The 23,460-nt window shown below is 47.7% G+C and overlaps 2 protein-coding genes across 2 annotated transcripts; one reads left to right on the top strand and one right to left on the bottom strand.

Annotated features, from left to right (window-relative positions):
* Positions 1 to 1,792: 1,792 nt before the first annotated feature.
* On the top strand, positions 1,793 to 8,185 carry RACK1 (receptor for activated C kinase 1). Its single transcript, XM_084762873.1, has 8 exons — positions 1,793 to 2,030; positions 3,100 to 3,271; positions 3,737 to 3,884; positions 4,506 to 4,601; positions 5,223 to 5,333; positions 5,559 to 5,699; positions 7,210 to 7,320; positions 8,077 to 8,185. Exons 1-8 carry the CDS (start codon positions 1,922 to 1,924, stop codon positions 8,140 to 8,142), a joined length of 954 nt encoding a protein of 317 aa, XP_084618999.1. The 5' UTR covers positions 1,793 to 1,921; the 3' UTR covers positions 8,143 to 8,185.
* A 500-nt stretch (positions 8,186 to 8,685) lies between these two features.
* TRIM41 (tripartite motif containing 41) lies at positions 8,686 to 22,960 on the bottom strand. The gene is made up of 6 exons (XM_084762872.1): positions 20,604 to 22,960; positions 15,656 to 15,751; positions 11,447 to 11,677; positions 10,953 to 10,975; positions 10,607 to 10,734; positions 8,686 to 10,240 (listed from the first exon to the last, which is right to left on the bottom strand). Exons 1-6 carry the CDS (start codon positions 21,411 to 21,413, stop codon positions 9,642 to 9,644), a joined length of 1,887 nt encoding a protein of 628 aa, XP_084618998.1. The 5' UTR covers positions 21,414 to 22,960; the 3' UTR covers positions 8,686 to 9,641.
* Positions 22,961 to 23,460: the final 500 nt, after the last annotated feature.

Below are 23,460 nucleotides of genomic sequence, written 5' to 3'. Positions count from 1 at the left end.
AGAAACCCTGTCTCAAAAAACCAAACAACCAAAAAAACTAAACAAGGTTGGGGGTGGGGTGGGGTGTAACTCCATAAGGCTCTTTCCTAGCATGAGAGTTCAATCAACATCACTAAAATAAAAACAGTAGTTTCTACCGTCCTGACCTGTGCCCCCTTTTGAAAATCTTTGAACTGAGCAAGAGGCAAAAATCACATGTAGCCCACACGGCAGGACAGAAAACTGACTTCCACCTGTGCCCTGTGGCAAGCACAAGCCCACTCACACCCAAATAATCGGTTGTTGGTCGTGTCCCGTCCCCCCCCCCATCCCCCCCACCCCTGGCCCATTTGTGTTTCTCTGTGTGTAGCCTTGCTTGTCCTGGACTCCCCTTTGTAGACCAGGTTGGCCTGGAACTAAGTGATTCGGCTGCTTCTGCCTCCAGTGCTGGGATTAAAGGTGTGCAGCCTGGCCCAAATGCTTTAAAACATAAAATGTAAAAAAAAAAAAAAAGAAAAAAAGAAAAAAATTAAGGAGAGATCTGTGATATTAGGGGACACTACATAAAACAAGTGTTGAAGGGACAGTCATCAGGCTGCCAGGCTTTCAGTGTTCCTCTGCTTCTGTCCTTGCTACCCAAGACAGACTAGCAAGTTTTTCTGTGGAGTGGTCAGAACCACAGAAAGGGCTTTATTTATTTATTTATTGGCTGTCCTGGACTCTTTGTAAACCAGGCTGGCCTCTAACTCAGATATCCACCTGCCTCTGCCTCACGAGTGCTGGGATTAAAGGCCTGCGCCACCACGCCCAGCCATTCAACACAATTCCCAGAAATTGGAACCCAGAACTTCCTCTAAATATCGCAGGCGGCCCGCTTTATAATCGCAGCACTCAGAGGGCAAAAGCAGGAGGATCAGTAGTTCAAAACCATCCTTGGGGGCTGGAGAGATGGCTCAGAAGTTAAAGTCACTGGCTTGCTCTTCCAGAGGTCCTGAGTTCACTTCCCAGCAACCACATGGTGGCTCACAACCATCTGTAGTGCCCTCTTCTGGCCTGCATGCACACATGCAGGCAGAACACTGTACATATACATAATAAATAAAAAATAAAAATAAAAGTTAAAAAAAAACAAAAACAAAACCATCCTTGGCTACTACATAGCTAGTTCAAGTCTAGCCTTCACTACATGAAACCGTGTTTTAAAACAAAAAAAGGTTAAAAAAAAAAAACCTACAAAGCCAATTCAGGACAGCCAAGGCTACACAGAGCCTTGTCTCGAAAAACAAAACAAACGAAAAGGCTGGGCGCCGAGGTGCAAGAAGCAGAGGCAGGCAGATCGCTGTGAAATCGAGGACAGCCTGGCCTACAAAGCGAGTCCAGGGCAGCCAAGGCTACACAGAGAAAAATCCTGTCTCGGCAAGAAAAAAAATCTTTTTAAAAAGTCCAGATTTGGTAGCACATGTCTTTAATCGTACTTCCTTAAGTCACAGTCTTCATCCCTGTCTCCTACCCAGGAACCAAACCCGAGGCGGAAGGGGCGGAGCTCCGTCTCTGCCACGTAGGAGCGGGAAGCCGCTGCAGTACGGTTGGTGTGCAGGCCGCCTCGCCACGTCCTAAACTTCCGAGAAACCTTTCTAGAAGCCTGGTACATCTGGCTTCAGAATGCACTTGTATATCGCTGCCAAATTATGTTGCGTGGCAGAAGAAACGACGTTACTGCGACTTGCTTCACCCAGGTCCTCCCATAACCTGAGGCCGCCATCGCTAGGCAGCAGTGAATCATGGGAATCCCCGCCTTGCTCTCTGGGTATTTCCGGTTCCGGCGGAGGTCGCTCTTTCTTTTCCTCCGCAGGGTCGCGGTGGCAGCCGCTGTGGCGCTTGGCTCTCCGAGCTATCCGGTGCCATCCTTGTCGCTGCGGCGACACTCACCTCAGCTGCAGCCATGACCGAGCAGATGACCCTTCGTGGGACCCTTAAGGGCCATAACGGCTGGGTAACCCAGATCGCCACCACACCGCAGTTCCCGGACATGATCCTGTCCGCGTCTCGAGGTACGGGCTGCATGCCGACGAAACGCCGGGCGTCCCGGGGACCTGCATGTGTCTCGTGGCTTAGCAGGTGTCGCGCGGGGTGGCCGACTCCGGCCATTTCTCCCCCCCCACCCCCACCCCGCCCCGACCCAGGTGCTAAGTGGGGCGTACAAACCCGAGCCTGGGCCCCAACCAGGACGACCCTTTGCGCATGAACTGAAACCGAGACGTGTCACGTAACTGCCCTAAGCGGGGCCGGGAAAGTTGGCGGTTCTAGGTCTTAGCTTTGCCTCCTGGAGGGGTGGTCGAGTGGTCACAGGGCTACGACCAGGCGGAGTGATGATGACCCCAACATGCCATCTGAGTTGCTTTGCTGAAATCCAGAGGCTGTTTCTGAGCTCTGTAGACCATGCGTGACTTCTGGAGGTTTCTCAGTCCCCTCCTGCCCGAAGCTTTCCTCTCTTGTAACTAATCTTTTCTTTCTTTCATGATGTCTTCATCGTGGGTTTTTTTTTTCCTTCCCAAATCCTCGTTACCCACCCAGATTTATGTTCGTTCCCCCCTGCCTTGTGTGAGGCTTTTCAGGCTCCCTCTCCGTATTTCTATACAATTCGTTGTGTTTGACACCACCGAAACTACTACAGTTCTGTCACCAGAACACAAAAGACAGAACACAAAAGACATCTGTTCATCCCGTACCCAAGTGACAGTGCTTTAGCTGTTGAGTTAGTCTTGTGCTGGGTTGACTGATAACTGGGGTTTGTTTCCCAGAACCCACAAGGTGGGTTGCAAGTCTTGACTAGTGGGGGGGGGGCGTAGGACACACCCTTCTGTTTTGGAGTTATTATTTAACCCGCTATTTTATAAATAAACCAAACTTGTTAGGTCTTCTTGAAACCATAAACACATGTGATGCACATTTAACTTTTTCATGTGTGTTGAAATTTAGTCTCAGGTTACGGTTTAGATGTGCTTTCCTCTTTTTGTGTTGTTGTAGACTCTCCCACTTGAAGGTAGATGTTCCCCTTAGGACACTGTGTAGGCTGTGGGGGTCCTCATGGAATTTCTTTCTCCTTGCCAACCTTTTTAGACAAGACCATCATCATGTGGAAGCTGACCAGGGATGAGACCAACTATGGCATTCCACAGCGTGCTCTGCGAGGTCACTCCCACTTTGTTAGCGATGTTGTTATCTCCTCTGATGGCCAGTTTGCCCTCTCAGGCTCCTGGGATGGAACGCTGCGTCTCTGGGATCTCACAACGCAAGTACCTGCTTTGGGACCTTGGAGGGAAGATTGAGCGAGGTAGATTCCCTAGGGTGTGGTCTCCTTGGAAATTGGTCCTTTTGTGGAGGGTGAGGCATGGTTTTTTGGGTGTTTGGCCTCTTCCCTTGGAGCTGCTATGGGCTGGTCTGAGTTGGCCTCGATGAGCACTTTTACTTGGGACAGAACAAGCATCTCATTGTGGAAGGTGCCCTAGATGAGCATCAGTCAGGTGTAATAGAGGATCCTGGTGATGACAAGAAGACATTGTCAACCAATCCCGACAAGGGAATGAGGACATGTCCTGCAATTCTGAATGGGTTCTCTGGGCCGATAGTAGGTTCTGAGCCACGTGTGGGATGTGTGGAGTGGTAGAGCCTACTGGGGCAAGGATGAGGCTAGAAAAGGGATCTGATCGGAAATGGGCAATTTTTGTCTGGAAAGTGACCAGGCTCTCCCTCTTAGGGGCACCACCACGAGACGATTTGTAGGCCATACCAAGGATGTGCTGAGTGTGGCCTTCTCCTCTGACAACCGGCAGATTGTGTCTGGATCCAGAGACAAGACCATAAAGTTATGGAACACTCTGGGTGTCTGCAAGTACACTGTCCAGGTAAATGGTGGGTGCTGCGTTGTCTCCCACCCCCTGGGGCTTTGTTGCTTTAGAGATGAGTTCATCACTAGGTAGCCCTGGTGGCCTAGAGTGACCTACCACTGCCTGGCTCTAACTTTGTCATGTGTTGTTTGTCCTGGGATTTTGGTTGGTTTTTACTATTCACACTGGCTCGTGACTGCCATGATACTTAAGAGGAATGGATTTTTCTCCTGCCAAGTTGAGTTGGGGCCTGGAAACCCAAAACAAGGCATCAAATGGGTAGGCTCTTGACACATGAGCAGATACCCAAATGTGTCCTCTAACTGCCCTATAGATGGTCTTAAATCTCTGACCTGTGTACTTTAAGGGGCTATAAGCCAGGCGGGGCAGTGATGACCCCAACATGCCATCTGAGTTGCAGTGCTGAAATCCAGAGGCTGTTTCTGAGCTACGCCTGGTCCTGTGCTCCCTGAAGACTGTGGGCATCCTAGGACTAAATGTCAGCAGCCGGGCAGCAGGTGTTTCCACCAACGGTTATGTTGGCTTGAAATACATACTCAGGTTCTGGGGAAGTGATTGCAAGAATGCTGTAGTCTAGGGGAAATGGCTTCCTCTCACCTTCCCTTATATCTTCTGTAGGATGAGAGTCACTCAGAATGGGTGTCTTGTGTCCGCTTCTCCCCGAACAGCAGCAACCCTATCATCGTTTCCTGTGGATGGGACAAGCTGGTTAAGGTGAGCTTCAAGCAGGGGTATGGCCCTGATATTAAAAGGGTCGAAATGTGTTCCTCTTCCTCTTGAGAGGTAATGCGGTTTGGGATGCTGTGCCAATGAGCTTGACGTTGGGTTTTGATGATTTGTCTCAATACATTAGTCCAGGTTTCATTCTTGCTTATGTCATCCAGGCCTCAAATTTCCAGTCTTAGCCACCCAAGTATTGCTAAGACTGTATAGGCTTGTGTAGCATGCCTGTTTGGAGATACTTTTGGAGGTATTTTGTTAGGTTTTTCAAGGCAAGATTTCTCTGGTTAATCTGGATTGTGTAGGCCAGGCTGGCCTTGAACTAACAGAAATGTTTGCCCTCCTGAGTTGAGTTTTGGGATTAAAGGGGTGTACCACTACATCTGGCCTCAGATACCTTTTTGTTGTTGTTTTGAGACAGGGTTTCTCTGTGTAGCCTTGGCTGTCCTGGATTCACTTTGTAGACCAGGCTGGCCTTGAACTCAAATAGATCCGCCTGCCTCCTAAGTACTGGAATTAAAGGCGTGCACCACCATGCTCAGCTCTCAGAGATAACCTTTAAAGATACCTTTCTTGTAGACCTTAACCCCAGTACATGGACCCCTGTCTTTCTAGGTATGGAATTTGGCTAATTGCAAGCTGAAGACCAACCACATTGGCCACACTGGCTATCTGAACACAGTGACAGTCTCTCCAGATGGATCCCTCTGTGCTTCTGGAGGCAAGGTACTTGCGGGGGTGGGCCTCATCGTCCCCGTTGGAGAATGATTTTATCTAGTAACATGCTCTAAACTGGGAATAATAAGTATTTTAATACAAAAAAGTAAACCGAAGAAGTTTGCTTTTGAAGTTGGGATTTGATACAGCTGCTAAGATATTGTGCATTGGAGGGAAAGGTTTAGGGCATGAACACTTGCTCTCTGTCCTGATTAACCTTTTCTACCTGCACAGGACGGCCAGGCTATGCTGTGGGATCTCAATGAAGGCAAGCACCTCTACACACTAGATGGCGGGGATATCATCAACGCCTTGTGCTTTAGCCCCAACCGCTACTGGCTCTGTGCTGCCACTGGCCCCAGTATCAAGATCTGGGTGAGTTTGGTTTGTTCCGACTTCAATGGTAGAATCAAACTTTCTCAACATGGTCCATCATGAAGGTGCTATCGGTGCTGAGGAGGTTAATTTCCGCCCCCCCCCCCTTAACAGTTTGTAGCACTGGGTGACATATACCTAATGAAAGGGAATACCCGTGTATAGCCCTTTATTGCATGTTATGAGAGGCTATTCTGACTACACATGACGTCTATCCACTAGATGCAAACCATTAGTTGACTAGCAGCCATACATCATGAAAGACAACCAACAGTGGTGTGAATAACCATGGTGGCAAAGCACTAATCTGTTACACAAGAGACAAATTCAGTCCCCCAGCACCATTTTAGAGGAATCCTCCCCTATGCTGCTAGTATTGGCTCGGATTCAATCCAGTAATCTTAAAGAATTTCTAGGCAACTAAAAGATGGGTTCATGCTATATAGAGTAGACTGACTTCAAGGAGGTCGAGCCTGCACCACCAGGCTGGACTACTAGTAATTCGTGTGTATATAAATAGCTTTTTTTTTTCTCAGTATAGACCAGGTTGGCCTTAATGCACCTGCCTCTGCATCCGAGTACTGGGATTAAAGGCATGTGCCACCACCACCCACCATGGCATATTAATAGTATTTAACTCTTAAAATAAGTAGCTGATTTGAGCTTCTCTGTTTCTGCGGCCTTTCCTGGATAAAAGTGGTACCCTTTTAGTTGAGTTTGTTGGTTGGGTTGTTTGGGGTTTTTTTTTTTGAGGCAGGGTTTCTCTGTATGTAGCCCTGGCTGTCCTGGATACTTTATAGACCATGCTGGCCTCAAACTCAACAGAGATCCACTTGCATCTGCCTCCCAAGTACTGGGATCACAAATACTAATTTTAAGAAGGGTCAATTTACACTAAGTTGTATGATCAGGCCCTGAAGTTAGCAATCCTGCTTCAGCCTCCCAAGTAGCTCAGATATGTGCCAGACCCACCAGGGCCTAAGGAGTGATATTTGGAGGTGTAGTATGAGCGGGTGTGGTGGTGCACATTTTTGTTGTTTTTTGAAACAGGATGTAGCCTTGACTGTCCTGGGCTCGATTTGTAGACCAGGCTGGCCTTGAACTCACAGTGATCCACCTGCCTCTGCCTCTAATGCTGGGATTAAAGGTATGCACTACCTCACCCAGCTGTGACACACACTTTTCATCCCAGCAATCAGGGAGGCAGAGGCAGGTGGATCTCTGAATTCAAGGCCCGCCTGGTCTACAAACAAGTCCAGGACAGCCAGACTACAAGAGAAACCTGTCTCAAACACCCCCCCAAAAAGTTCATTACTACCCATGGGTATATGCATATTGTGATGCATGTTATAGGTCCAGGCTAGCTGGCCCATGGCTAGGCAGATCTCCTGTTCATAGTTGTTTAAAGCAGGTCACTTCCATCTTGCCATTTCTAAGAAGGGATTCCAGGAGATGGATTCATGGTACAAGGATAATGGGTGTCCTTAACTGATTCTGGTCTGTTCCTCAGGACTTGGAGGGCAAGATCATTGTAGATGAACTGAAACAAGAAGTTATCAGCACCAGCAGCAAAGCAGAGCCGCCCCAGTGTACCTCTCTAGCTTGGTCTGCTGATGGTCAGGTAAGTGTATCGGTGTGTCAGCTCAGTTCTCAAGTCTTAATGTTGTCGACATAAAATGTTGAGCCAGGTTGATTTAAGATAGACTAGGTAGCTGCAGAGAATGCTAAATAATGCATATTTCTGTCTGGGGAAAGATTACAGAGTTGCTGCCCTTTAAACTAGAGGCTTATAAAAATGTCTGACTCGAGACAACAGGCTGCTTCACAAATGTGTGCCAGATATACTAGGCCAGAAGGCTGAAGGTGATGTTCCAACGTTATAGAGAATTTGGGGTGACTGTTCAGGCAGCAAACTGTCATTTTTTTCATCTTGGAAACTGTTAACCTGCACTTCTGTTTACTCAGGTGATTAATTTTATTCCTTCCCAAGTCTTCGGTGGGGTTGAAGACCAGATAATTTAGTTTACAATAAAGCTTAGTTGTTTAGGGGTTAATTGACAAAGATGAGATAGGGTATTGATTTACATTTAGAATTTCAGACTCACCAAGATAGGAAAGAGCCAGGCATGATGGCACAGGCCTTTAAACCCAGCAGAGGCAGGTCATCACTGTGAGGCCAGCCTGGTCTACAAAGTAGTGAGTCCAGGAACCAAGGCTCCACAGAGAAACCCTGCTTGAAAGGCCTCCCCACTCCCCAAAAAACAGGCTGCTTCTTCTGGAAACACAACATATTGTAGAAGAGGGAGTCATAAATATCTTTGGACTATAGAATTCATTGCTGGACATGACATGACCCCATTGTCACTCTCTTTTACAGACTCTGTTTGCTGGCTATACAGACAACCTGGTGCGAGTGTGGCAGGTGACTATTGGTACCCGCTAAAAGTTTGTAACAGAGTCTTAGAAATAAAACTGGCTTTCTGAAACTGGCTTCGGTATGATTTTTAGAAGGCTACACCTGCCCGATTCTATAGGCGCCTACAGTGCCTTGTAAACCCTCACCTGCATGCATGTCTGTCAGAGGGAAACGGAGTTAGAAATGGTGAGTTTCCTGTGTGTGGGCACTGGAAGCTAACTCTGTAGCCCTGTCCTCAAACTTGAACACTTTCTGGTTCCTTTCTCAGTGGCATTTTATTATCCTGATTTGTTTTACCACAGCTGAAATATATTTCAACCTGTAAGTTGAATAAGCACATTTATAAAGGTTGCCGGAGTCACATCCCAGTCCTTGCTGAACAGGAAATGCTGGGATGGACATGCATGCACCAAGGACCAAAAGGTCAGGGCTAGAATTGTTCCAAGCAATCCTGCCTAAGTGGGACAGCTAAGAAGGGAGCGGGAAGGCCTGGCCAGCTCCAGGGTTGTTTGTGGGAAGTCACTCTTAAAGCATCTGCTGCTTTTTTGCTTTTAGAGAAGACACCACAAAAGAAGCAAATAAACTTTATTGCAACACAACCCACCTTTTCCCCCAAGAACATGAATTGACCTCAGCCACCATAGCAGAGGACAAAAGCTGTTAAGTGACAGAAGGCAAGGGGTTACTAGAAAAATAGATTATACCCAAGGCTCTCCCAAGGATCCAGACGTGTCCCAAGCTCCCCAACAGGGCTTACCAAATGGAACTAAAAGCGATGGATAGAGGACAGAAACTGAACTGCACTCAATGAGGGGACAGCCTGACAGTGTGAGTTGGGAGGTGTGAGGAGTTTGGCCTCCTAAATAAAACTAAGATGCAGAGAGAAAATAATTTATTGGGTGATGTGACAGTATACGGTGTCATGTTGACCATTCCAGATCTCACTGAAGCTAATTCTGGCCATCTATGGAGGTAGAAATTGGGGGTGTAAGGAAAGCTTAAGAGTTCCTGTTCCCCAAAAAGAAAGTAGACTTTTACAGCTCTACCCTTTTGCCCAGCCTGACTCCCAGAGCTTATTCCACCAACTGAAGCTTGCACCAAAACATGGAATTTGGGTAAGTCTTGTTCAAACCCTCAAGCCTTAGAGATGGCTGACGAGTAGAGGTGGGGGAAAAGGAAGTTAAGGAATAAGAGTATAATCTCTGTTCATCCCCCCTACTCAAAAAACTGGGACCAGAGCTGGACTGAGCTAGGCATACAGGGAGGGAAGGTCAGACAGCTGTTCATTATCCAGGGACCCATGCAGACCTTGTCAGACAAATTAGGTGAGAGAAACTGAGCCAGAGGAGTCAAGGGGTTTTTTTTGACTCCTATAGGGAGAAGCAGCCTGGGTTCAAGGAGGAGCAGGAAGCAACTCGGTAACAAACAGTGGGAGGAGCCGGAGCTCCCAAACATAGTGGGCAACCATCCACCACCACCCGCCCCCCCAGCCATGACCAGAGGGGCCCCTGCGGGTGGCAGGCTAATCAAGGGCAGAGCTTGATGCGGGTACCCTTGGAAAGCACCCGGAAGAAAGGGAAGACACGCTCGCCAAGGAAGGCAGCTGAAAAGGTGTGCACGTGGGCTAAGGTATCCGCATTGTAGAAGCCCAGGCGCCCAGCCTCATAGTCCAGGTACACGCCAAAACGTCGTGGTTTCTCACATGGGCTCAGCAGTGTCTGCTCTGTTGAGCTCTGTGCCTGATACCGTTTGCCGTGGGTGCCCACACACCACACTTCCCGCTGGAGCAGGAGCTGCTGAGGCAGGTGGAGTCGGCGGCGGCGATGGTGATGGCGAGAGGAGCTGGCATCCCCACTAACAGAGGACCCCCCAGAGCCCACTTTTTCTTTATGATGGGTTGATTCACGGGCAGCACCCACTGCCCAGCCCCGCCGCCCACCCACCTCTACTTCCCAGTAGTGCCGGCCAGAACGGAAGCCCTGGGCCCCCAGTACACAGCAGTCGGCCGAGAAGTGCTTGGAATGTTCAGGAACCTCTTGCCGACGGTCGGCCAGGCGGACCCCACGGCGATCAGGGGACAGCATCAGGGCTGGGTGAGCTGTGTCAGGGTCCAAGGTGAGGTCCACTTGGAAGGAGAAAGACAAAGCAGAGCTAAAACCTTTCCCCTCACAGACACACCGATCCCTACAGTTTCCCCCTATCCTCTCCTCTTCCCTTATCCAAATCTCAGCTCCCACCCTGTTTTAAAAGAGTCCAAGCTCAGGCTCTGTGGGCTCTGACCTTCACCCTTACTCTAACACCTGCTGGCCTTCCCCTGTCCATGACCTTCCACCTCACCTACCCAAAACTTAGCTGGGCCACCATGGAACAAATAGTGGCTTAACCCTCAGAGGGTTCAAGTAGGCCCCAGTCTACTCCATCCCAGCTCCCCAAACTTCCCTAATCTCAGGCCTGTAGAAGGAAGACAAAGGAAGGTCATTGACCTCCCTACCTCTTGCAGCCTGACAGAACATCCGGCTCATTTTCCTCACGATGGCGTCTGTCAGGAAGTCGTGGCTATAGGGTTGGCATGGGTCAGGGGACCAAATCTCGGGGGGCTGCAACTGTATTTCTTCACACCTGGAGGAGGGGGACCAGGTAGGGGGTGGGAGCATGATATTCCCAGAGTAAAGAAAAGCTAAACGCAAAGAAGTAGAGGGTCTAAGAAGCAGAAACTTAGGTCCTGGGGATAGGGGCGAGGGAAGGAGAAAGGAAGGGAAAAAGGAAAGGAAGTCTCAGAGAGCCAAGAATGGGGAACCAGACACTACTGGGTCACAAAGGGTAGAGTAGGAACACACCTATTGAAAGTCTCCTTGATGTCCTGGGAATAACAGAGACAAAAAGAGGGAGAGGGGAAAAGAGAAAAAAAGGTGTCAGCTGCACAGGGTCACTGCTCTCTCCCAGTCTGAGTGTGAACAGGAAGGGGAAAAACAGCACCTTCCAGGCTCATAATAAATAAGACTTCTCAGCTACCCTGCTACCACCAAACCTAATCCATACCCTCCTGCCATAAGCCCCAGGAACAGAATTTTCAGTCTGACCCAGGAAACCTTTCTCAAGCTATTTAAGAGGCCCTACCTCTAACAACGGATCTGCACTCTTTAGGTGTGACTGGCACACACATCACATCAATAATGTCACCACCATCAAAACATGTCTCATCTTCAGATTAAGAGTTAGGGTTCTTCCTAATGATGAACAGACACTTCTGAGCAGTGGTGGCTCTGCCTGACAGATTTACAAAAAGAGCCAGGGGAGAGTGGGCCAGGGCAGGGAAGGGGATGGTACTCACCTGCAGTAGCCGCAGGCCCCCCTGCTGGCTCCGTTCTTGGGCCTCAGCAAGCAGGCGGCTTAGCTGGACAGCCTGCTCCTCAAGGCGGTTGGCTGCTGCTCCTGCATGTCCCAACTGAGCTTCGTGCATCTCCCGGAGGCGGCGCTCTAGTCCTGCCTGCTCTTCCACCAGAAACCGTGTTAGCCGCCCAAACTCTGAGGCCACAGCTGCCAGCTCTGCCTTCATCTGGCTCTGGAAAGACGCAAAGGCAAGCACAGAGACACAGTTCTGTGATTAAGAGCACTGTCTGCTCTTCAGAGGACCCCAGTTTTATTCCCACCAGGTCTAACCATCTGTAACTAGTTCCAGGAGATTCGAAGCTCTCTTCTGATCTCTGGAGGCCCCGATCGTATGTATATACATGCAGGCAAACACCCATACACAAAATTTAAAAAGAAGAGAAGGGCATGGAGGCCTCCAACTGAATATATAGGAAGGTAAACTTGCAGTCTTCTATCTGCCACCTCTCAGCCTCTCAACCTCAGGCAAAGGAGCTTCATGACCCCTAACTCCCAACACATCTTGGAAATGCAAAGAGATGTTTCCTTCCCCAGCTTAGTCTTACTATAACACTGAGATAGCCCAGTTTTCCAGACAGGGTTTCTCTGTGTAGCTCTGTCTGTCCTGGAATGTATTCTGTATGGAGGGCACAGATATGGAGGTCAGAGGACAACTTGCAGGACTTGGTTTTCTCCTCCACCATGTGGGTCTCAGGGAGCAAACTCAAGTCAGCAAACTTGGTGGCAGACACCTTTATCAATTGAGCCACTTGGCTGGCCAATTTTTTGTTTTTGAGACAGAGTCCTGCTATGTAGCCCAGGCTAGCCTCAAACTCCAGTTTTCTAGTTTAAAGATAGAAGCGACATGCCCAGCTTTGTACTATCTTAAAATTTTCCTTCTATTATCCCATGTTCCAGATAGGACCTGTGCATGCCTTTGCTTGCTATAGAGCCACCAGAGGCTGGCAGAGTGCCAACCACAGGTAGGTCCTTAGTAAGAAATTTCCAAAATTACCATATGAGAGAATTCAGAAAGCAAGCCTTGAAGTGAAGCTAATATCAGTATCAATACTCTTAAAGCTAAAGCAAACAAATTACTCCATATCCATAGCTTGGGCTATAATATAAAACCCTTTCTCAAAACACAAAAAGAAGATGCTCCAAAATTGAGTCTTGAGTCTCAGTAGTCACAGCTGTCAGAGGAGAGCAGTCACTCAAGTCCTCTACACTAAGTGTCAGCAAACCCTTCTGTAAAGGTTATACACTAGAGACAACAGGTAAAATACTTTGTACCTATAGTTGTTCCTAGTTACTCAAGTGGGTTTGGTTCCAGGAGACCCAAAGCAGCAGATGCTCAACTATAAACAGCATAGTACGCCAGGCATGGTGGTGCACACCTTTAATCCCAGCATTCAGGAGGCAGAAGCGGGTGAATCCCTGTGAGTTCAAGGCCAGCCTGATCTACAAAGCTAGTCCAGGACAAAGCTACACAGAGAAACTGGGTCTCAAAAAACAAAAACAGAAACAAACAAATAAAAAAGCATAGTAACCGTATATCCTCCCATATACTTTAATGTCTCATAACACTCAACACAGTGTAAAAACTACCACACAGCTATACTTTACTTGTCATGGTTTGCATGGAAATGACCCCCATAGGTTTGGTCCATACTCGCAGTTGCTGCAACTGTTCGGGAGGATTGGATCTATGGCCTTGTTGAAGGTGCGTCACCTTGGGGTAGTCTTTGAAATTTCAAAAGCCCACACTAATCCCTATTAGCCTCCCCTAATCAGAGCCCAATAAATGCTTTAGTTTGTTTGTTTATGGTTTGTTTGTTTGTTTGTTTGTTTTTGAGACAGGGTTTCTCTGTGTAGTCTTGGTTGTCCTGGACTCACTTTGTAAACCAGGCTTAACTAAAATTCAGAGATCCGCCTGCCTCGGCCTCCCTGAGTGCTGGGATTACAGGTGGACACCACGCCCGGCCCAGCACTATATTTATAAGTTGTCTTCATCATCATATCTCAGCCGGGTGTGGTGGCGCACGCCTTTAATCCCAGCACTCGGGAGGCAGAGGCAGGCGGATCGCTGTGAGTTCGAGGCCAGCCTGGTCTACAAAGTTAGCCCAGGACAGCCAAGGCTACACAGAGAAACCCTGTCTTGAAAAACAAAACAAAACAAAAACATCATATCTCTTCACAGCAACAGAAAAGGAACTAAAACAATACTGTATAAAGAGATAGCAAGGGAGGGGAGAGGAGACAGGGTCTTATTATATAGCTCCGGCTGTCCTGGAAACCACTACGTAAACTAGGTTGGCCTCAAATTCACAAGAGATCCACCTGAATCTGTCTCCAAAGTCTGGCAGAAATAAAGAAGAAGTAGTACTAGTACTAGTAGTAGTAATATAATAATAACAGTAACAACAACAATAGTAATAATAATAACAACAACAAGTGATGGAGCATGCCTTTAGTCCCAGCACTTGGGAGGTAGAGACCGGTGGATCTCTTTGAGTTCAAAGCTAGCCTGGTACACAGAGTGAATTCCAGGACAAAGCAATACAGAGGAAACCCTGTCTCAAGAATCTGGGGGAAAAGAAGAAGAAGAAAAAAAAGGACGGGTCGGTGTATGTTAAGTACTGATGCTATTTTTTATTCTATTTCCAATTTGAACTTGAAGGAGTACACAGATAGAACACAAGCTATATTTAGTATCCTATAACAGAAAACTGCCTAGTCCCAATCCATTTGCCTATTTTGAATGATAACCACGATAACTTTTTCCATTAATATTACTCCACACAAAGATTAATTGGCCTGAGCAGGAAGGAGGAACCTGCAAGCAGGTTAAAAAAGTAGCCATCAAATTGGTTTCACTCTGTGTCTTAAATAAAGACAGCATACATCCTCTATAACTCAAAGACCCTAAAAGAATCAGCTTCAGCAGCTGGCCAGACAGCACCTGTCATTGCATTTCTCAGTGGTAAGTCCCTAACGTGCAAATGACACTACTATAGGTTCTAGAAGTGGCAAGGCCCACACTCTGACCAGCTAAGAGGGAAAGCATGTCCATTTGATGGCTGAAGCTTAGCAGGGCCACAGTACCAGTTCACTCCAGCAAGGCTTGCTAGTCTTCTAAAAACAGGTAGGAGATGAGGAGTGAGACTACTTAGAGAGAGGTGAGCAAATAGAAACCGGCTGAGAACACTGGGAGAGAGAAGAAGAGGACTCTGCAATGCTAAAGATCATCTTCCTTTTCCCTACACAGTTTGCCCTTCTTTCCAGGGCACAGCAAGCCTTTCAGACTATAGCCCGTAATATTCAGGGCAGTCCTGCCTGCCATCTGTGCCTGTCCTGGGGCCTGGCACTCCTCTGGCAGCTGCTGTATGGATTTGTTCGCTTGCTTTCTGCTATCCAGAGTCAAGGGCTGAGCGGCCTCTATAGCTTTAGACCACACAACCAGCCTCAACAAGCCAGGCCTCAGTTTTCACTACATTTTACAAAATAAAAATAAACAGAAATATTGTTGAGAGATTGTCCTGTGCACTGTGTATTCAGATATTGATTTCTGTGCCCTGAGATCTGGCTGTAATCTGGGATGTGGGCATTGTCATTTCTATAAAGAATCAATGTTGTGTAAACAATGCTCCCCAATTATCTGATTGGTTAACAAAAAGCTGAACAGCCAATGACTGGGCAGAGGAGATATGAGACAGGACTTCTGTTCTTGGGGGAGCAGGGAGGGTTCTCTAGTAGGGACCAGAGAAAGTAGAGAAGGAGGAATGTCAAGGAGAAGGGAGAAGTTGTGTGAGGAAGGTGCCATAAGGAGTTTGCCATGAGGACAGGACAGAGAGATAACAGCTGAAGGCCAAAGTGAGATTGAGATGGCAAATAAAAGGACACAGGACTGAGAGGTAGCCAGACTAGCATAACTGGGTTAGATTTGAAGAATATTTGCCCAGTATAGTGCTTAAAACTTATTAATATTCAACAGAATATACTTCCTGATTCTGAAGGCTGCATCACCTCAGATCTCTAGAAAAGTGACTACCCGCCTCCCCAACCCTGGCTATCCTTTCTTCAGGGGATCTAGTCATCTCTGCTATTTGGCAGTCTCCTATTCCTTATCCTAACAACAGAATCAGTTAGCCCAGTCGCAGACATCACCCACCTTCAACTCTGTCACCCGCCTCTCCTCCTTGGCCTTCATCTTCTGCACAGCCTCTAGGTGCTTCCTAAGTGGTTCCACGTGCCCTTGTAGCTTGGCCTGAGGATCAGGAAAGGGAAGGTTAGTCAGGGAAATTAAGCACCTGTCCTACAGGGCCTCTCTCCAATCCTCCCTACAATGGAGATTCAATGCCTAAAATTACCACGGGTGTCAAATAAGCCCTCCCTTCCCACATCCCTTCTCTCATATGACCATAAATGCCTCCAACTCTGCCCTGCACTCTTGATGCATAAACCTGTATGTGGCTTCTGGAGAGGCTGGATCTTTATAGCTACAGCACTCTATACTCGACGGCTGATGTACACATGACTTAAGCTCCACATGAAGTCCATTCACAGGAGTAGATGCTCCTGCTTTTGGTCATTTCCATTTGCTAAGCCACCTTCCTCAATACCTACAAATCTACTAAACACTTTTCTGGAGATGTTGTCCCTATGCTAGAAAGTCTTAAAGCAATTCTCTGCCACTTTCCAAATATGAACCTACATTTCCAGTGTCATCTCCTATACTCATCCTTTCCACCCCTTTGAGTTGTGATTCCAGGCTGGGGGTGGTGGCACATGCCTTTAATCCCAGCACTTGGAAGGCAGAGGCAGGCGGATCTCTGTGAGTTCAAAGACAGCCTGGTCTACAAAAGAGCCCAGGACACTCAGAGAAAGCTACACAGAGAAACCTTGTCTCAAAAAACCAAAAAAAAAAGTTGTGATTCCATGCTAGTCCCTTGGCCTGGGATTACCCTACTCCACTTAGTCCAAGATTCTTTTTTTTTTTTTTAATTTATTCATCTCAATGGTTATCCCCTCCCTAGTATTCTCCCGTTCCTCCCTCCCTCCCATTTTCCCCTTACTCCCCTCCCCTATGACTGTGACTGAGGGGGACCTTTTCCCCCTGTATATGCTCATAGGGTATCAAGTCTCTTCTTGGTAGTCCAAGATATTCTTAGAGGCCAGCTTTCTGAGCATGATTCTGACTACACCAACCAGCTTCCTCTGTGATCCTAAGGAACTCGAGAAAGAGTCTATTCTACTTCCCAATGCATAAACAATTTACAAATGTGCCTTCCAGGCATTACAGGGTCCCTTAAGCTCACTTTTCTTTCCTGAGGCATGGTCTCATATAAGCCCAGGTTAGTCAGGAACTAGCCTGGTGGTGCTACAGCTGAGGATGACCTTGAGCTTCTGATTCTCCTACTTCTACCTCCCTAGTGCTGAGATGCCCACTGTACTTAGTTTCTATGCTGACTGTCTGCTTTGTTTTCCCTTCAATTACAGGCTACAGGAAAGCCCTTTCTTCTCTTAGTTACAATTCTATGAGTGATCAGATACACTAGCTTTCCGTCCCCAGGATTTACATTCTGTCCTTTTCCTGTAAAGACCAAGAGAAGGATAACAAAGTGCCTTCTGTGCTTTCTTTTCTTTCTTCCTTTTTTTTTTTTTTTTTTGGTTTTGTTGTTGCTATTGTTGTTGTTGTTTGTTTTCTGAGACAGGGTTTATGTGTAGCCTTGACTGTCTTGGAATAGCATGGAATCACAACTCTCTCTCTTTGCTGTTGTTTTTGGTTTTTGAGAAAGGGTTTATATGTAGCCTTGGCTGTCTTGGACTCACTTTGTAGATCAGGCTGGCCTCAAACTCAGAGACCACCAGCCTCTGCCTCCCTGAGTGCTGGGCTGACAGATGTGTACCACAATGCCCAGTATACTATGGCTTGTTCTTCCTTTTTCATTAGGGGAAAACACAGGATGGACTTAAGCCTAGCTCCAATCAGAACCGGAACTGCATCAAGGTGATCTGAGGCAACCATGCTTCCTTTGGTTTTTCTTTTTTCTCCTCAAAACAGGGTCTCTCTGTGTAGCCTTGGCCGTCCTGGACTTGCTTTGCAGACCAGGCTGGCCTCCAACTCACAGTGATCCCCCTGCCTCTGCCTCCCAAGTGCTGCCATGCTTCCTTTAAAGTGGGAATGTCAACATCACAGATAACAAACATCAAAGTTCCTGAAGGTACATGTTATCCAGCATTTGCTAACTATGTTTTAAGCTGCCAGTGTCGTCCTATGATAATGACCCATGAACTAAAAAGATAACTGACCCTGAGTACAAAAGGCAATTCTTACACAACTGGTTGTAAGAAGTATTACAGGAGTAATGAATCAGTCATTCCAAAAAGTATGCCTTTTGAAATTATTGCTATCTTTTTACTATAGAATCATCATTTTTACTCCGTCAATTCAGAATTCAGAAAGCTTCAATTTACCACTTAATATTTGTCTAAACTGACAAGAAATTACAAGCATGAATCCAAACAAAGAATCACAGGGGGCCAGTCCTGGTGGCTCACACCTTTAATCCCAGCACTTAGGGAGGCAGAGACAGGTGATCTCTGTAAATTCAAGAACAGCGAGGGCTATACAGGAAATATCTGTCTCCAAAAACAAAACAAACAAGCAACAACAAAAACAAAAGAATACTACAGGAAGCCAGGCGTGGTGGTGCATGCCTTTAATCCCAGCTCTGGGGAGGCAGAGGCAGTGCACCTGGATCTATGAGTTCAAGGCCAGCCTGGCCTACAAAGTAAGTCCAGGACAGCCAGGGCTGTTACTTAGAGAAACCCTGACTTTTAATTTTTTTCTTTCTTTCTTTTTTCGAGACAGGGTCTCTCTCTGTGTAGCCCTGGCTGTCCTGGACTCACTCTGTAGACCAGGCTGGCCTCGAACTCACAGAGATCCACCTGCCTCTGCTTCTAGAGTGCTGGGATTAAAGGTGTGCACCACCATGTTCGGCAAGAAACCTTGTCTTGAAAACCCCTCCAAAAATAATAATTACTATTACTACTACCACTATTATTATTTACTTTTACTATTACTACTACTACTACTACTACTACTGGGGTTGGTTTTGTTTTAGATAGGATTTCACTATGCAGCCATTCTGACACAGAACTTCCTATATAGATCAAACCAGCATCAAACTCACAGAGATCTGCCAGCTTCTGCCTCCAGAGTGCTAGGATTAAAGGCGTGTGCCACTACTCCTGAGCTTTTTTAAAAAATACAAGCTCTCTGAGCTGGCAAGATGGTTTAGCCAGTAAAGGATTTGTGGCCAAGCCTGATGACAAGTTCAATCCATTCAACCTACAGTGTAGAGGGAGGACCCAATTCCCAAAAGTTGCCCTCTTAATCCTTGCCTGGGCTTACACTGACACAAAGTAGAAACGTAACAGTGGTGGCTCAACCTGCAAAGACAAGCAGCTCAGTAAGTTCAAGACCAGCCCATTCTGGGATAGCAATGAATGAAGAAAATGAAGAATGATTAAAAATAATAACAATAATAAAGCTTAGCCCAGCATGGTGGTGCAGTCGTGTAATCCCAGTGCTCAGGGAGGCAGAGGAAGTGGATTTCTGTGAGTTTGAGGCCAGCCTGGTCTACAAATCAAGTCCAGGATAGCCAAGGCTACACAGAGAAACCCTGAGGGGTCGGAGAGAGTAAGAGTCTTGTGTAACTCGGGTCTCATGTAATGTGAGCTGGCCTCTACCTTGCTTTGTAGTCAAGGATGACCTTGAATTGATATTCTTGCCTGCACTTTCCCAAATGTTGGGAGTAGAGGCTCACACTACCATGCCCATCTTAGGTTGAGTTTTCTACAGATTCTCTCACTGATTCAGAATATCTGCAGTAAGGCTCATTGTACTTTTGAAAGCCTCCTCTAAGCTGGGCGTGGCAGAACACACCTTTAATCAGGTGGATAGCTGTGAGTTCAAGGCCAGCCTAGTCTACAAAGCGGAATCCAGGACAGCCAAGGCTATCAGTAAACAAAACAAAAAAAAAAAAAAAAAGAAAGAAAGAAAGAAAGAAAACCTCCTCTAGTAACTGACTATCAGTTGTGAGGCCTTGGGCTCTAAAGTTAGTGATGATGATGATGATCACCTAAATGAAGTCACTGACTGAATCACAAACAGGAAGCTCTAGGCAGCCATACAGGGGCTACCCTCTCCTATATCCATGGCTTCAAATCTCAAAGTAGCTCTGTCTGTGCTGGCTGCTTCATAGATAAATTTCCTTTATGTATCCTCAAAGGATTAGAGAAAGAAAGAACCAGACTAGCTAACCAAACAAGAATGAGATTTCAAGAGCAGTCAAGTCAGAAGAGTCTAATTAAAATATCCAAGTAGTGTTACCCATGTGCCCAAGGGGAGAAAGCGCATATCGAGTCTATCGCTTACCAAGCTGTACAATACATAAACCAACGTGTTCAGAACGTAAACCTGTTTCCCATCAATAAAATGAGAATGGCAAATATCAAACTCAGAGTGACTTCGAATTGTGAATGATAATCCACACAAAGTAGCCAGCACAGTACTGACTCTATGCAAGGTGCCCTATAAATATTAGCTAATATGCCTGTGATAATTAAAGTTCAAAGACATTCTGTTTGAAACTTGAGCAAGATGTTTGGCCCTCAAAGCCTCTCTCTTTTCTGGTTAACACATGAGACTAAGTGAAGAGCTGACCAAGAAAACCACATCACAGGGTGTGGAGCCCATTAGGAGAAAAGCCTATGAGGACCTGACACTAGTTTATTTCTGTGCTCCTGTTTCAGACCCCTTCCTTGATCTTTCAGGTCCCCATTTCTTTCCATCTGGAAGTAGCTCTGTCCTGGATAAGACTTCAGATTCATCCAGAAGAAACTAAGACCGGTAGTGAAGCACTTCCTGTCACTAGCCCTCCTATCCTTAAAGCCACGGAAGATGTTACAGGATCCTTCTCCTTTACCCACCTTAAGTCAGTGTTTGGAGAGGGAGAATCAGTTCTCTACTACGTAAGGCCACACTCCCCTTCCCCGGGTCCCTTCCTTTCATCTCCATCCTTACTAAATTCTGTCTTCCCTATTTTACTCACCTTGTACTCCTGTACCACCTCCTCCAACGGCACCACACTATGCTGTTTGTGGCTCCTGGATTCTCGGCACACCACACAGATGGCTTCTTCGTCCACCTCACAGAATAGTTTCAGGGCTTCTTGGTGCCTCGGACAGATGCCCTGTTCATTCACACGACTTCCTCGGCCAGGGGTCGGGTGCATCTGACGAATCACCTGGACCATGTTGGCCAGCTGCAGGTTGGGGCGGAAGCTCCGGCGAGGGAAACTTTTTCGACACTGAGGACAAGTGAAACACCTCCGAGGGGCTGGAGGTGGTGGCAGCTGGGTGATCGGGTCCAGCTCCTCTTCCTCGTCTTCCTCCAGCACTTCCTCCTCCTCGTCCTCATCTTCCCCCCTCAGGTCCTCCACATCCCCCAGGTAATAGTCCAGATCTTCCTCCTCCTCCTCCCCCTCCCACACATAGTCCATGTTGTCCCAGTTGGATCCGCCTATCCCACTACTCCAGAACACATCTTCCTCTTCCTCCTCGGCCTCTTCCTCCATGTCACCCTCATAATCTTCATCCCGCATGGGGGTGTCCCAACCCCCGCCTGCCCCGACAGCCTCCACTTCTTCCTCTTCCCCGACCTCCTCCTCCTCCTCCTCCCGATCCAATTCGTCCCTGTCCTCCTCATCCTCCCCGCCCCACAACTGGGTTACACACACTCGGCAGAAGTTGTGCCCGCAGCCGATGGACACAGGGTCCGTGAAGTAATCGAGGCAGATGGCGCACACCGCCTCCTCCTGAAGGGTCTGCACAGGGTTGGGTGTCATGGCAACGGCAGCCATCTTAATGTCCAGTCAGCCAGTGTAGAAGTGCAGTGGGGGGGGGGGGGCTCCGGGGGAGTGGGGCGGGGGGGGGGGTCTTCCTTCTCTGAAGCCCAGGAGACCCGTCCCCACCCCAAGCCCTGCCGCTCCACACCTTGCCGGCGGCGAGGCCCAAGGAAATGTCCTCCGACCAGCCCACCCCTCCACACACAGTCCCCTACCCCAAGACGGCTGCGGTGTCCCAGAGAGGCGAGGGGACAGAGGTAAAGCACCACCAACGACAAGTACCTCAGGTGGACCTGAGTGCAAATCTGCCCCAGCGCGCCCCGGGCCTCCTCATAAACCCCCGCCCCTCCTCACTTCCTGGCCCCGCCCCCCCGCTTCCGGCCTCCCTCCCAACGCTTCCGGCGTCTTCACACGACCTGAACTCACGAGTTCCCTCCGAGGTTGTGCTACGCCCTCTTCTCCCACACCCCGCCCCGGACTCCAGGGCAACAGGAAACGATGAGGAGACGCTCTAGCCGACACGCGGGAACAGGACGGGAGGGCTAGGACGGCGGAGGCCCACATCTCTGTGACGACTGGCCGCGGAGAACGCGTACAGAGCGGAAGAAGCCCCCATGCCCTGCCAGCGGGGACAGATGGCGGCGGGTAGCGAGGGTGTGGAGCAGCCGCCTGCTCTCCGTACTACAACCGCAGCGGCCTAGCGCCATCCTACCAACCAGGCACGGACGACTGCAGAAGGAGACTCCCGAGACCAGTGCCGGAAGCTGCGGGGCGGGCCCGCTCGGCGTCTTCAAATACTTCCGGCCGCTCTAGCCCCAAAACTTGTTTGAGACTCCGGGGGGTCCCCCCAAGTGAGATCTTGGGCGGAGCCTGACGAAATAGGCTGAGACTGAAGTTAGAGGGGCGCCACCCTCCAGCTGTACTAGGCATTTTCACGCCCATTTTAGAAACTGGGACCTTGCTGGCGACCTACTGCACTCCTATAAGGCCAGCACCTGGGAGGCTGAGGCAGGAGGATTATGGCAAGTTCCTGGTTTCTTAACCTGGGCTACAAAGTGAGCCCCTGTTCCAGAAAACAACCACCAGCAAACCAAAGCAAGCAAACACGAAAACCTGTCAACCGGTCACTGTCTCATCATTTATTATTAATATCCACATTCGCATTAAATAAAACACTGTTCAGCTATATGGAAAAGAATCTTCAGAATGTATTAAGGTTTAAAAGTGCTGCTGGCTGGACAGTGTGTAGTATGCCGTATAGGAGGGCAGGCAATGTTAATTGTATTTGACACTTTGTATGTCTGCGTCTACTCATTTAAAGTAAATCAAAGTCGTTGCCTCAGAGGGTTTTGTGAAGATGCCATATATAGTGATCAGGTTTTCTAGCAACTGATAAGGGTGTTAAGGGATAGCTACTCTACCATAGTCTGATCTGTGGAAGAAGGCAGTAGAATTTCTCTAGGAAGGCTGACCGGGTAGTAAAGACACTTTCCCGAACATGTAGTTCTTTCTAAATCTTTGAGTTTTGAAACAAGACCGTGTGTTCTCTTTTAAAATGTTTCCCAAATAAATAAATAAATAAATAAAAATAAAATAAATGTCTCCCAAGTGCTATGGATTCATTCAAGTTTTAATATTTTATATGGACTTATGCACACCTTTCAAGTTTTGCATCCAAAATGCTTTTGCTTGTATTTGTGGGGTTTCAGTCTAAGAGGAAGGAGACATTCGAATCGTGTTGTGGAACTGGGTCGTTTGTTTGTTTGTGAGAGAATCCTGTCCAAGCTATATTAATGAAGATATCCCTGTGGCCCCCAAACCATTTCTGCTGTGTTTCTTTTGCTTGATTTGTTAGCATTTGTTGCTTGTTTTGTCAGAGCATTATAAACTCTGAGCGTAGATTTTGTTGGGCACCGTGACTCAGAGCACCTCCAATTGAAGACGCTAAGATCATTACCCTTTCGTGGGACAATACTGGTTATAGGACGTGAACAGAAACCTGTCCAACTGTAGCTTCAGGAACTTGCCAATCAACATTCTTGTAACTTTGTTTCCGTAGTGT

The sequence above is a fragment of the Acomys minous genome (genome assembly GCF_964271855.1).
Source record: "Acomys minous genome assembly, chromosome: 16".
Classification (NCBI taxonomy): Eukaryota; Metazoa; Chordata; class Mammalia; order Rodentia; family Muridae; genus Acomys; species Acomys minous.
This window is presented reverse-complemented; position numbering and strand designations above follow the sequence as displayed.